The 15,661-nt window shown below is 36.4% G+C and overlaps 1 protein-coding gene across 1 annotated transcript in view; it reads left to right on the top strand.

Annotated features, from left to right (window-relative positions):
- LOC127844160 (F-actin-uncapping protein LRRC16A-like) overlaps positions 1-15,661 on the top strand; it is a 104,482-nt gene that overhangs the window by 11,241 nt on the left and 77,580 nt on the right. Inside the window, exons 3-6 of the mRNA XM_052374186.1 lie at positions 7,401-7,451; positions 9,051-9,110; positions 13,877-14,010; positions 15,371-15,539. Of these exons, the coding sequence (XP_052230146.1) occupies positions 7,401-7,451; positions 9,051-9,110; positions 13,877-14,010; positions 15,371-15,539 (414 nt within the window). The remainder of the gene's footprint in view (positions 1-7,400; positions 7,452-9,050; positions 9,111-13,876; positions 14,011-15,370; positions 15,540-15,661) is intronic.

Below are 15,661 nucleotides of genomic sequence, written 5' to 3'. Positions count from 1 at the left end.
GTGTATAACTATAATTTTGTATGATTTTGTTATTCTACTTTAATTATTATAAAGATTTTTATTTATATTTAAAACGTTTTCCCAAATTAGTGGACTTTTTTTATGCCCCCTTTTAAAGAAAAGGGGGCATATAGTGATGGGACTGTCCGTCTGTCCGTCTGTCTGTCCGTCTTTCCGTCACACTTTGCGTTTAGGTTTCGAAAATGCTCATAACTTCTATGTCCCTTGAGATATAACCTTCATATTTGGTATGCATGTGTATATGGACAAGGCCTATCCATGCACACAAATTTGTTTACCCCTGTGACCTTGAACTTAGGGTCTGCGTTTAGGTTTCGAAGTCTGCGTTTAGGTTTCGAAAAATGCTCACAACTTCTATGTCCCTTGAGATATAACCTTCATATTTGGTATGCATGTGTGTATGGACAAGGCCTTTCCATATGCACACAATGTTTTACCCCTGTGACCTTTACCTTGAAGTAAGGGTCCGCGTTTAGGTTTCGAAATCTGCGTTTAGGTTTCGAAAAATGCTCATAACTTCTATGTCCCTTGAGATATAACCTTCATATTTAGTATGCATGTTTATATGGACAAGGCCTTTCCATACGCACAAACATTTTGACCCCTGTGACCTTGACCTTGAACTTAGGGTCCGCGTTTAGGTTTCGAAATCTGCATTTAGGTTTCGAAAAATGCTATAACTTCTATCAAAGCAAAAAAGCAAACAATCCTAATCCTGAAATTGCTTTAAATCCCAAAATGGTCAGCAAAAGGAATGTACAGAGAACCATTCATTTGAAGCAATCCACCACGCCAGGCATGACCATTTAAAATTTAAAATAACTTCATGTACTGAGCACAGTGTTTTTTTCCGTTCAAGTTCAGAGTCGGTATTTTGCCCCATTCCCAATAGAAAAAATTATATATTTACCCCAATTGGACCTATAAATTCCGAATTTAAGTTCCCCACTTTCCCGCACTTTTTTTATGCCCCCTTTCGAAGAAAAGGGATTATATAGTTTTCGCACTGTCCGTCAGTCTGTCTATCTGTTAGTCTGTCACACTTTTCTTGTCCGCTCTCTAATTCAAATTGTTTTCATCCGATCTTTACCAAACTTGGTCAGAAGTTGTATCTAGACAATATCTAGGTCAAGTTCGAATATGGGTCATGCCTGGTCAAAAACTAGGTCACAGGGTCACTTAGTGCATTTCAAGGATTTAGCATGGTGTCCGCTCTCTAATTGAAGTAGTTTTCATCTGATCTTTACCAAACTTGGTCAGAAGTTGTATCAGGACAATATCTAGGTCAAGTTCGAATATGGGTCACGCTGGATCAAAAACTAAGTCACAGGGTCACTAAGTGCATTTCAAGGATTTAGCATGGTGTCCGCTCTCTAATTGAAGTAGTTTTCGTCTGATCTTTACCAAACTTGGTCAGAAGTTGTATCAAGACAATATCTAGGTAAAGTTCGAATATGGGTCATGCCGGGTCAAAAACTAGGTCACGGGGTCACTTAGTGCATTTCAAGGATCTAGCATGGTGTCCACTCTCTAGTTTATGTGGCTTTCTGATTTATTTTGATATTCTAAGACATTTTTATGCCCCCGAAGGAGGGCATATAGTGATCGGACTGTCTGTCCGTCTGTCCGTCACACTTTGTGTTTAGATTTTGAAAAATGCTCATAACTTCTATGTCGCTTCAGATAGCAATTTCATATTTGGCATGCATGTGTATATCGACAAGGCCTTTCCATATGCACACAAATTTTGACCCCTGTTACCTTGACCTTGAACTTACGGTCGGCATTTAGGTTTCGAAATCTGCGTTTAGGTTTTGAAAAAAGCTCATAACTTATATAAAGCGTTTATAGGGGGCATAAGTCATCCTATGGTGACAGCTCTTATTTTAGATCTTCACAATTAGTTTCCATCCAGCTCTATAAGTTAAACCTTAGTTAATAAAACATTGAAATAATGTGTATTCTCAACTTTGATGCATTTGTTAAAAAAACAAACACAACACTACACAATAATTTCCAAAAAAAAACAAACACAACACTACACAATAATTTCCAAATTTTACAATTTAACCAAAATGGTGAGAAAAAAAAACACTTGAGGAAAGCAGCATAATTTTTATGAGAATTCCTCATTTGCAGTGCATACTTATTATACTTTTGCAATATTTAAGTAGAGTTTAACTACTTCTGAAGTGTGCAATTGTTGTGTAGCTAGTTTTTCTGAAAAGTCTTGTTTTGTTAATGTTTCCACAATGTATTAATGATGTATTTTATGTTTTGACTATTTACTTCTTGGTTTAATTTTAGAAATATAGATTGGCAAGTCAGCTTGCTTAGTTTCATCGTCGGATACCCACGACTAATTCATTCCGTTACTCTCCAGAATTAGCCGTGGGACAATATAAGAAATACATGCCGTTTTGACCTTAACTGTAACCTTTCAGTAGACCAACAAAATCGCAGTTTACAAAAAGAATTTCGCTTTGAAGTGTCAATGCTTCACCTGGATAATTGCGATTTGATACACCAAGCTTTTCCATCCACCTGTTCGAGTGCTTGATAAGACATCGTGCCCATGTAAGAGACTAGAGATAATTTTACTCTGAAAGTCGTTTAAATTCTCATGCACGACGAAATTCCATTTCTACGGACGACGCAATTTTGACAACAAACCCAAAGTCTCTATAGTACAGAAGCTGTAAGAGGAGAATGTATGAAACCCATTCACATCAATAGTATTGAAGCAAATACATTATACTCTGAAAATGTGTTGGTTTCATGAATGTATGCATTATGTACTAAAAATATAAAACAAAAATAAAACCAAAAACAATAACATGGGTTTCTTTTATACCTAATGATAAAATATTACATTTCTGCAGAGAAATAACAGCAGTGAAAATAACACAATTGTTCTTTTCACCAATGAAAAGAACACATTTTCAGAATTCCTTTTTTAGCCGGATTTTTTTCGAAAAAATCTCGGCTTATAGATTGATGTTGTCGGGCGGGCGGGCGGGGGGGGCGGGCGGGCGGGCGGCGTGCTCGAAAATGTTAAAGTTCTTATTTCATGGTATAACTTTGGTATGCTTGGACCTAGAGTCTTCAAACTTGACATGAAGGTTGGCCAGGATTAACAGATGACCACTGGTCATTTCAAGGTCATTCATTTGAAGGTCAAGGTCACTGTGACCTTCAATATAAAAAATGTTAAAGTTGTTATAACTTTGGTATGCTTGGACCTAGAGTCTTGAAACTTGACATGAAGGTTGGCCATAACTAGTTAGTAACCACTGGTCATTTCAAGGTCATTCATTTGAAGGTCAAGGTCACTGTGACCTTGAATGTAAAAATGTTAAAGTTCTTATTTCATGGTATAACTTTGGTATGCTTGGACCTAGAGTCTTCAAACTTGACATGAAGGTTGGCCAGGATTAACAGATGACCACTGGTCATTTCAAGGTCATTCATTTGAAGGTGAAGGTCACTGTGACCTTCAATATAAAAATGTTAAAGTTGTTATAACTTTGGTATGCTTGGACCTAGAGTCTTGAAACTTGACATGAAGGTTGGCCAGAACTAGTAAGTAACCACTGGACATTTCAAGGTCATTCATTTGAAGGTCAAGGTCACTGTGACCTTGAATGTAAAAATGTTAAAGTTGTTATAACTTTGGTATGCTTGGACCTAGAGTCTTGAAACTTGACATGAAGGTTGGCCAGAACTAGTAAGTAACCACTGGACATTTCAAGGTCATTCATTTGAAGGTCAAGGTCACTGTGACCTTGAATGTAAAAATGTTAAAGTTCTTATTTCATGTTATAACTTTGGTATGCTTGTACCTAGAGTCTTCAAACTTGAAATAAAGATTGGCCAGTACTAGAAGATGACCACTGGTCATTTCAATGTCATTCATTTGAAGGTCAAGGTCACTGTGACCTTAAATGTTAAAATGTTAAAATTGTTATAACTTTGGTATGCTTGGACATAGAGTCTTCAAACTTGACATGAAGGTTTGCAAGCACACTTAGATGACCACTGGTCATTTCAAGGTCATTCATTCTAAGGTCAAGGTCACTGTGACCTTGAATGTAAAAATGTTAAAGTTCTTATAACTTTGGTAGGTAAAAATGTTAAAGTTCTTATTCCATGTTATAACTTTGGTATGCTTGTACCTAGAGTCTTCAAACTTGACATAAAGGTTGGCCAGTACTAGAAGATCACCACTGCTCATTTCAAGTATTGCATTGACAAAAACACGAAAGGTACTTTCCTGTCATTTAAATAAAAAATCCGGCTTCAATGCGGTCATCTCCGACCGCGGAACTCTTGTCTATTTTTATATTATCATATCAAGATGTACTTCCCTTGTTTATATACTTGTTTATATTTTTTCTATGATCACGAGTGAAACAAAATTGATATTCCACCAAATCCAACACGTATTCTTTTAGTTTTATGCTTTTTTTTACCGTTTATTTACATTGTGAAAGAGTTTAACTGAAGAATTTCCCTGGAATAATGACGTTATTTCGTCAACAAAATGACGTCATTTCGTCAACAAAATGACGTCATATAAATGTATTGAGGCACGCCACGGGAGAAACTCCGAGAAAGGGTAACTTTTCAGCAAAAGGGAAACAGCTGTTAATTATTTTCTTGAAAAAGGGGCATAAAAAAAACAGAAAATTTGTTCATGTCAGTGTAAGATCGTTTGTTATTTCACTCGTGATCATAGAAAAATAATATTTTCTATGAACACTCGTGAAATAACAAACGATCTTACACTGACATGAACAAATATCCTCTATTTATTTTATTGGATAGACATGATACCAAAAAATGAACAGCTAGCTTGACATGGCATTAAATCGTGTGTTATAAAGTAATACATGTACATAAAGTTCATGTTTCATGCAGTTGTGGTAATGTTTTCATTTATTATGCTCCCCTTCGAAGAAGAGGGGGTATATTGCTTTGCACATGTCGGTCGGTCTGTCGGTCCGTCCACCAGGTGGTTTCTGGGTGATAACTCAAGAACGCTTGGGCCTAGGATCATGAAACTTCATAGGTACATTGATCATGACTCGCAGATGACCTCTATTGATTTTGAGGTCACTAGGTCAAAGGTCAAGGTCACGGTGACCCGAAATAGTAAAATGGTTTCCGGATGATAACTCAAGAACTCATACGCCTAGGATCATGAAACTTCAAAGGTAGATTGATCATGACTCGCAGATGACCCCTATTGATTTTGAGGTCACTATGTCAAAGGTCAAGGTCACGGTGACCCAAAATAGTAAAATGGTTTCCGGATGATAACTCAAGAAGGCATACGCCTAGGATCATGAAACTTCATTGTTAGATAGATCATGACTCGCAGATGACCCCTATTGATTTTGAGGTCACTATGTCAAAGGTCAAGGTCACGGTGATCCAATAGTAAAATGGTTTTAGGATGATAACTAAAGAACGCATACGCCTAGGATCATGAGACTTCATAGGTAGATTGATCATGACTGGCAGATGACCCCTATTGATTTTGAGGTCACTAGGTCAAAGGTCAAGGTCACGGTGACCCGAAATAGTTAAATGATTTTCCGATGATAACTCAAGAACGCATACTCCTAGGATCATGAAACTTCATAGGAAGATTGATCATGAATCGCAGAATACCCCTATTGATTTTCAGGTCACTAGATCAAAGGTCAAGGTCACAGTGACACAAAATAGTAAAATGGTTTTCGAATGATAACTCAAGAACGCTTTTGCATAGGATCATGAAACTTCATGGGTAGATTGATCATGACTCGCAGATGACCCCTATTGATTTTAAGGTCACTAGCTCAAAGGTCAATGTCACGGTGACCCGAAATAGTTAAATGGTTTCCGGATGATAAATCAAGAACGCTTAGCCTAGAATCTTGAAACTTCATAGGTACATTGATCATGACTCGCATATGACCCATATTGATGTTCAGGTCACTAGGTCAAAGGTCAAGGTCACAGTGACAAAAAACGTATTCACACATTGGCTGCCACTACAACGGACAGCCCATATGGGAGGCATGCATGTTTTACAAACATCCCTTGTTTGTAAAACCTATTAAGGGTTTGTTTAATCTTTCAAATGTTTTTTTTTTATGCATTTGTCATAATCAGCTATTAAAGGGCATGCCTGGCTGGCTTCAACATAATTGGTTTTTAGGCATTGTTATAGCCTCTATATAAACTGGTACACAGAGACAGGTGATGAATAGTTTGTGTTTTGGCTCAAAGATGGCCATACATTAAACAATGCTGGTATATCATACATGTATATTAAAACAAAATAATATATCTTTCTAACCATTTATCACGCCAAAGGCCTTTTTATACGCCTGTTTTTTTAAAACGGGACGTATTATAGTTTCAACCTTGGCAGGTGGTGGGCGGGCGGCGGGCGGGCGGCGACCACAGCAGTTTCCGCTCTCTAATTTAAATAGTTTTCATCCAATCTTCACCAAACTTGGTCAGAAGTTGTGTCTAGACAATATCTAGGTCAAGTTTAAATATGGGTCATGACGGGTCAAAAACTAGGTCACGGGGTCACTTAGTGCATTTCAAGGATTAAGCATGATGTCCGCTCTCTAATTGAAATATTTTTCATCTGATCTTCACCAAATTTAGTCAAAAGTTACATCTAAATGATATCTAGGTCAAGTTTAAATATGGGTCATGCAGGGTCAATAACTAGGTATTTAGGTCACTTAGTGCATTTCAAGCATTTAGCATGGTGTCCAAAACCTTCGAACGGGCGTATCTTGTAACAGTTTGGCACTCTTGTTAATCAATGCAGGTATATATTTTGTTATATCCATCTAATCATCTTTATTATAGACACCAATGGCCTTTTCCTACTGTTATCATGGGTGATAATAAATAACCCTTTCTCAAAATAAATTTTTTTTTTCCCAATTTGTAGAAAAAATTCCCAATCGTAATAAAGATAGCTAAACAATACTTTTCAATTAAAATTAAGTTCTTCTTTTATGTTATTGCTTTATAATAAAATGAATGAATAACATTATAAAAGCAAACATTATCAAACCAACAGTTATATTATGATATTCATTTACTCAATATGAAAGAATAGAGGAAACAAATCTCCCAAACAATGCAAGGGACTTTTCCCAAAAAGGTCATAAAATGGTCTGCACAGTCTTTTACAAGGTAACCTTTAAGTGAGATGCAAGCAAACCACAAGCTGATGTTTGATGTTCTGATATGTCTGAACAGTGAAGTCCTTCAAACATCTGTTATGTTTTTACTGCAATGCATAATTTAACTCATTATCTTTGTATAATTAACATTAATTTGTATCTTATTGTTGTTTTCAGGCTTTTTCTACCTACAGGCTATTTGTACTGACAGCAAAAGCACCCACAAAGGTATAATGCCTTTTACTGACGTGTATTGCTATAGGTATCAATGTTGGATGACATTTGGATGAAATTTTATGGCTTTGCCACACTTTGTGTATCTAAATGTAGATATATGTTCCATGGTACCAATTAAATTTTGTTGCAATGAAGCTTATTAATATTTAACCCTTTCCCTCATAAGAAACCAAGTGTAAATGGCTATGTGCAAACTGAATAAAAACAGAACAGCCTGCGAGTTACTCACAATCTGTTCAGGTTTTATGCTGTTTGCTGCTCATGAGTATGTAACGGTTGGAAATAAAGCCTTAAAAGCTTGAATGTAGTAAGAAAAGTCTTAATTTAATTAAACTTTCTAAAACTTTACAAAAATCTTATCTTTATGTTTTATGCAAGGTGTCTTTTTACTTCCATGTCTTCAAAACGATAGAGAAACACTTTGGAACACTATCATATTATCAAGAGACAATTAAGTTTTTTAAGGGTTAAGTCTTTAATTAATTTTCCTCATCAGAGCAATAATTCAAATTTGAAATATTTCCTGAATTTTTTTTCCTTGCTATGCACAAAACAATGGTTTCTTTATTTCATTTTCATATGACTGAAACTGCTAATGTACATTATGATTATCTTTGTAAATTTCATCCTTGCATTACTTTTAATACTTGTATGCATTGTTAAACAGTGACCATGACATGGTAGTATATGCATTATCAAGTACAACCACTTATTATACTTTATTGATATTATTATAATGATTTTTATAATTGAGGTTGAAAATTGGCCATACCCATTGGGTTACTTGTTTTGCTTTTTATGTAGTTAACACTAAAAAAACTGTGAAACAGAAATGCATTGTGCTTTGTTACTTGGCATGTCACATCTTATAGTGTGTCTCTGCTAAGTTTGTTCAAATCATGTCTTTAGGGTCGAAATTAGCATGCTCCAGGGGTTGCATGAATTATTAAGACCTATATAGTAAAATACTTTGAAACCGTTAGGGTCAGAGGATAAATTCAGAGGTGAAATGTTTGGTCTGTATCGTTGCTAACTACAACCCTGTAGTGATTTGATTTATTTTTATAGTGAATAACTTTTAGAATCATAAACATGTATTATACAAACAGCACAAAATCTGCGCATCACATTTGTCCTACATGTCTCAGACAAACGAATTAGAGCATTTAGACCTTTTTGTTTTTGTACCTTGTTACCATAAACACAACTTGTTTAAACCTTATGTCAACAAGGTGTGTGATGCAATTTTAGAAAATACAATCAAAATTACAAGAAGGGTTTTAAATTGTTGCATATGCATCTATTCTGGTTTTATGATATAAACTTAACATATCTTAGTTTAACTAGAATTTATTTTACATGAAAATATTTGGGAAAGCGTAAATTTTACAGTGAGAGCCCTAAATCTCTTGAGTACTGTATGTTGTGGCCACTCAAGTGATCTGAGATATCTCTATAAGTCTTCACCCTTGGATTTCTTAAAATTTTGATTGCCTCGCATTGCTTGTTGTTTTCATCATTGACATGTCTCTCACAAACATAAAATGATGATAATTGTGCTTTTCAGTCTTGATTTTATTTGATTTTCAGGTTGAAGCTCATTTCCATTACCTTGAAATAAAATCACTTGAGAGCAAACGACCAAATCAAGTAAGTTTTTTATTAAATACAAATGTGGTGAACATTATTGTTAGGTCTTTACCTTGTGGATAACATTAACTCAGTTGTAAAATATGTTTTTGTGTGAAGTAAATTCAGGACATATTGAAATATAATTACCCTTTGCATTTGATTGATTAATTTATCAAATGTCTTTTTTCAATACTTGCTATATGTGTGAAATGTTCCTCAGCTCAGGTTTTAATGCATGCGCAATATTAAAAGGAAATAAGTTTTTAAAAAAGTTTGGTAAATTTATTTGTATGTAAATTGTATTGTCGAGTGTTATGTAAAAAAAGCTTTGCATATATGAAAGTCTTTGTTCTTCTTTGGTTTGGTCATTTGAATCTGAAGATTATCATAAAAAAAATCACAAGAACTTTGTCGTTTTCATGCATTCCTTAATATGATGTTATCCTTGGTTAACCATATGTGGCAATGGTTTTACTGATAAAAAATGAAAGTCTCTGATTTCTCCTTACACTTCCTGGTTAGCTGGTGGTATTTTAAATTGGGTAATATGACCTCTTCCTGTTATAAAATCAAATGTATAGTCATGATAAAGATGCATGCTTTCTATTTAGTTTATCAAAGCTATTGGTTACCTACTATGTTCAAAGTTTTTCTTACATATAAACCTCTCTGGACCAAAGACATTATAGATTTGGTAATTTATGTTTAAATGAATCATATAAAACGATGAATGTATGTAAGGATGTAAGATAATTTAAATAATTTCCAACGTACATGCAACAAAATAAATATCAAAGTCATTTGTCGGGGTATGGTTAATATCCCCCTACCCCTTCAAGGCGTAAAGTCAACCTTGATCTACAGCCTTGGTGGACTGCTCTCTTCAGGGATGCAATATTTTCTTTACCCATAATCTGCCTACAAGATACATATGGGCATGCTCTGAGAAAAATGGGTTTAATTCATGTGCCTAAAGTGTTGTCCCAGATAAGCCTGTGCAGGCTAATCAGGGATGACACTTTCCGCTTTTATGGTATTTTTCGTTTAAATGAAGTCTCTTCTTAGCAAAAATCTTGTTTAAGCGGAAAGTGTCGTCCAGACTGCAGACTGCACAGGCTAACCTGGGATGACACTTTACAACATGCATTAAACCCTTTTTCACAGAGCAAGGCCCATATATACTTGTGATTACGATTGTATTACCAAAAAATATTGTCACGAAATTGAAGTTTGTGTCCACTGAATCTATAAGTTTTAAGCTCATCTATTTAAAAAAAAAAATTATGAGCTATTGTCATCACCTTGGCGTCGGTGTCGGCGTCCGGTTAAGTTTTGCGTTTAGGTACACTTTTCTCATAAAGTATCAATGCTATTGCATTCAAACTTGGTACACTTACTTACTATCATGAGGGGACTGGGCAGGCTGGGCAGGCAAAGTTAGATAATTCTGGCTTGCATTTTGACAGAATTATGTGCCCTTTTTATACTTAGAAAATTGAAAATTTTGGTTAAGTTTTGTGTTAAGGTCCATTTTATTCCTTAAGTATCAAAGCAATTGCTTTCATACTTGCAACACTTACTAACTATCATAAGGGGACTGTGCAGGCAAAGTTATGTAACTCTGACCGGCATTTTGACAGAATTATGTGCCCTTTTTATACTTATTGAAAATTTGGTTAAGTTTTGTGTTTAGGTCCACTTGACTCTCAAGGTCAAATTATTAAATTTTGCTAAAATTGCCATAACTTCTTTATTTATAATTAGATTCGATTGACACTTTGACAAAACAACTCTTACCTGACATACCACAATTGACTCTGTCCAAACCATCCCCCACGCCTCCCCAAACCCTCCCCCCCCACCCCCCACCCCCCCGCCGAATCCCCCCTCAATCACCCCCCTTATTATTTTTTTAAATTAAAGATCATCTAATAAATGACCACCACACCCTCACACTACACCCCCCCCCCCCCACCCCCCACCCCAAAAAAATTTTTTTTATGCTCCCGGTAGGGTGGCATAAAGCAGTTGAACTGTTCGTCAGAATGTCAGTCAGTCTGACTGTCCGTCCAAAAAAAACTTAAACATTGGCTCATGAAGCTGAACATTTTGAGTGGTGAAAGGTGAAGGTGAAGGTCATCCTTCAAGGGCAAATGTCAAATATATGGCGTCTGTCTGTTCGAAAACTTTAACATTTGCCATAACTTTTTTAATATTGAAGATAGCAACTTGATATTTGGCATGCATGTGTATGTCATGAAGCTGCACATTTTGAGTGGTGAAAGGTCAAGGGCAAGGTCATCCTTCAAGGTCATCCTTAAAGGTAAAAAAAATAAATAAATCAAAGTGAAATTCTCATGAAGCTGCACATTTTGAGTGGTGGAAGTTCAAGTTCATCTTTCAAGGTCAAGGTCATCTTTCAAGGTCAAAGGTAAAAAAACAAATACAAAATTTCAAAGCGGCATTATCATGAAGCTCCACATTTTGAGTGGTGGAAGTTTAAGGTCAAGGTCATTCTTCACGGTCATCCTTCAAGGTCAAAGGTAAAATAAAATTCAAAGCAGCGTTATCATGAAGCTGCACATTTTGAGTGGTGTAGGTTCAAGGTCAAGGTCATCCTTCAAGGTCAAGGTCATCCTTCAAGGTCAAAGGTCAAACAAATTTTTAAAAATACAAAGCGCCGTTATCATGAAGCTGCACATTTTGAGTGGTGAAAGTTCAAGGTCAAGGTCATCCTTCAAGGTCAAAAAAAAAAAAAAAAAAAATGAAAGCAGCGTTCTCATGATGCTGCACATTTTGAGTGGTGGAAGTTTAAGGTCAAGGTTATCCTTCAAGGTCAAGGTCATCCTACAAGGTCAAATGTATTTTTTTTTTCAAAGTGGCGTTCTCATGAAGCTGCACATTTTGAGTGGTGGAAGTTCAAGGTCAAGGTCATTCTTCAAGGTCAAGGTCATCCTTCAAGGTCAAAGTTCAAAAAATAATAATTTCAAAGCGGCTTTATCATAAAGCTGCGCATTTTGAGTGGTGGAAGTTCAAGGTCAAGGTCATCCATCAAGGTCAAGGTCATCCTTCAAAGTCAAAGGTCAAAAAATAATATTTCAAAGTGGCCTTCTCATAAAGCTGCACATTTTGAGTGGTGGAAGTTCAAGGTCAAGGTCATCCTTCAAGGTCAAAGGTAAAAAGAACCAAACAAACAAAATTTTCAAAGCGGCGCAATAGGGGGCATTGTGTTTCTGACAAACACATCTCTTGTTTTTTTCAAACATGGTTAAAAAACACAAATATTTATTTTTATTATTTTATTTTCTAAATACCGTCCAACCAACCCACCCAAGAATCCCCCCTCCCCCGCCCCCCCCCCCCCCCCGCCCCCCCCCCCCCAAAAAAAAATGCCTTTTTTTTTGCATTTTTGGAAGATAATATAATAAATGACCACACCCCCACACTATACACCCCTCTCCACTCCACCCCTTCCTCCTTTGTGATTGAAAATGAGATAGGTCCCTACACCTTTAAAAAGAAAAATAGATGAGCGGTCTGCAGCCGCAAGGTGGTGCTCTTGTTTCTCTTTCTGATTGCCATGGTTGAATGAGTGCAATGTAAGTGTGCTAAATTGTTTTGCAGAACATAATTAAATCTTTCTTTAATTCGTCATCAGAAGCAATAAAGTTTGTAGTCACTGAATATATCACTGACTTTGGGGTATTCTAAGCAAGATCAGCTTTTTTATGTACCCCACCACTATAGTGGGGGACATATTGTTTTTGCCCTGTCTGTTGGCTGGTTGGTATGTGTGTTTGTTTGCTCCAACTTAAACATTTGCCATAACTTTTGCAATATTCAAGATAGCAACTTCATATTTGGTATGCATGTGTATCTCATGGAGCTGCACATTTTGAGTGGTGAAAAGTCAAGGTCAAAGTCATCCTTCAAGGTCAAAAGGTCAAATATATGTGTCAAAAACGCTCATTTAGTGTACACTTTGCAATATTGAAGATAGCAACTTGATATTTGGCATGCATGTGTATCTCATGGAACTGCACATTTTGAGTGGTGAAAGGTCAAGGCCATCCTTTAAGGTCTAAGGTCAAATATATGGGAACATGGTGTTTCACAAACACATCGCTTGTTATATATTCAGCACTTATTAAAAGTTATTCTTCTCGTCTCATCATTCTCTTTTATTGCCAATTTACTTGGAAAAGAAACTGTTAGAAACTGATAACATATATTGGGGTTGAGTGTGAAATGATTGTGTTTAATGTAGAAATGGTTAGCATGTACAATAGTTTGATATTCAGCCCTTTATATCACAAAACACAAACTGTTATACAATAAAGTTCAATTGAAAACAACAACAAAACAAAGTTTTCTTGTGCATGCGTTGCTGTATTCAACAGAATGTTTCACACAGTGTTGTAGTATGAATACAATTCATTATTTTAACAATTTCTCCTTATTGTTATTGATATCCCATCATTATTAATGTTCGAAATGCACCAAGCTCTGTGAAAAAGGGGTTTAATGCATTTGCGTAGTGTTGTCCCTGATTAGCCTGTGCAGTCCGCACAAGCTAATCAGGGACAACACTTTCCACTTTTTTTTTATATTTTTCGTTTATTTAAAATCCCTTCTTAGCAAAAATCAAGTTTAGACATAAAGTGTCGTCCCTGATTAGCCTGTGATGATTTTAAAGTCTAATCTGGGAAGACACTTGATGCACATGACTTAAACCCCCCATTTCAGAGAGTGTGGCTTGTATGCATTGAAATATCATGTTTCAGCTGGTGATATCTACCAATGGGAAGACATTCACTTTTGTGTCTGTTGAGGGCTCAAATGACTCGGACGAGTTCACAAACATGGTCACTCACATTGGAACCTCCCTGAAAACCATCTTCCCCACCCTTCCATTGGAGTAAGTCAAAGGCCTTTATGCTGTATAAATGGCTTCATTCCCATATGTGCTCTGGGTGAACAGGGCTTACTGTATGTGCGTAAAGTTTACTCCAAGATAAGCCTGTGCACTCTGAACAGGCTAATCAGGGATAACTATTTAAGCTTCTTTGGAATGTTTGTGTTGAAAGGAAGTCTCCTGAAAACAATACCCGTCTAGGCAAAAGTGCCATTCCTGATAAGCTTTTGCAGACTGCACAGGCTATTCTGAGAGGCACTTTGCACATATGCAATTAGCCCCATTCCTAGAGCAATGCTCATATGTTTATTTTTCGAGAAAAAGTGAAAGTCTGTGTTTATTCACCATTTGGTTACTGTGTGTTACTGTTTTTCACGATTAGCATAACCAAACAAAACCCCAAAAAGAAAAATGCAAAAATGCATCCTTGTGAATTTAGTTTGGAAACACCAAACAGTATTGAGGCTTAAAATTGTAAACAAATGGATAATTCATCCAGCAGTATTTCATTGATATCATGGCTGTCAATTAATCTACTCTTATTCAATAGTTGTCATCTGTTCATCACCAAATTATGGGAAAATGTATATGAGCATAATTTCATGTTCAAGTTTGCCTATCTGCCCAATATCACCAGGAATTGCAGAATCCTGGCCATTTAATATTCATGAAATGGGTTTTGGTCTTTTACATTTAGCTTAACTGTTTATCAAACAGCTGTTTTTGTTATGCCCCTAAAACAGGGCATAATAGTGATCGGACCGTCTTTTCGTCACACTTTGCGTTTAGGTTATGCGTTTAGGTTTCGAAAAATGCTCATAACTTCTATGTCCCTTCACATAGCAACTTGATATTTGGCATGCATGGGTATCTCATGGAGATGCACATTTTGAGTGGTGAAAGGTCAAGGTCATCCTTCAAGGTCAAAGGTAAAAAAAACATGTACCAAGCAGCGCAGAAGGGGGCATTGTTTTTCTCACAAACACATCTCTTGTTTATATTTAAATTGTATCATGATGTAGCAAGATATTGATGTTAATCAAATTTATGGTTTGTATGCGAAAGATGTTTCTGCTTATCAGTTCTATATCACATACAATATGAGCTGAAAAAATGCCTCTTTTTCCAGCATAGCTCCAGATGAACCTGTGCATCCATGAAGTCTGCTAATGATTCTCCGTCCACTATTAACTCACACAATTTTTCATAGTCTCATTAGCTGGCATGAAAGCTCCTGACCAGACTGAGAAAATGCGCAGGCTGGTCTGTTGCTACACTGGCTACATATGGCGTGAGACCCATTTTGGCATAACACAGGTAATATGCAATAGTTAAATGATAAGTGCTTGCCCTGTTATTGTAGACGGTTGATCAAGAAGATAGACATCCTGCCCGCAGACCGTCTCCGGGTGATGTATGACCTCTTGCGCGCCATTGAGTCTCGTGAGCCGGGTCCGTGTGGGGGATTCACACTCATGTACGCCAGCATGTGTGACTTCCATGGCCTCATGTACAGGGATGAGGTTGCCTGGGTAAGATTGTGACAACCCTGGATAAGTAACGATTAAACCTTGCAATATAATAATAATTATAACCTGTTGGCCCAAGATTGAGTAACAGACGTTAGCTTAACAAGAAAATATTATTACATGTC

Source organism: Dreissena polymorpha, chromosome 9 (genome assembly GCF_020536995.1).
Source record: "Dreissena polymorpha isolate Duluth1 chromosome 9, UMN_Dpol_1.0, whole genome shotgun sequence".
Classification (NCBI taxonomy): Eukaryota; Metazoa; Mollusca; class Bivalvia; order Myida; family Dreissenidae; genus Dreissena; species Dreissena polymorpha.
This window is presented reverse-complemented; position numbering and strand designations above follow the sequence as displayed.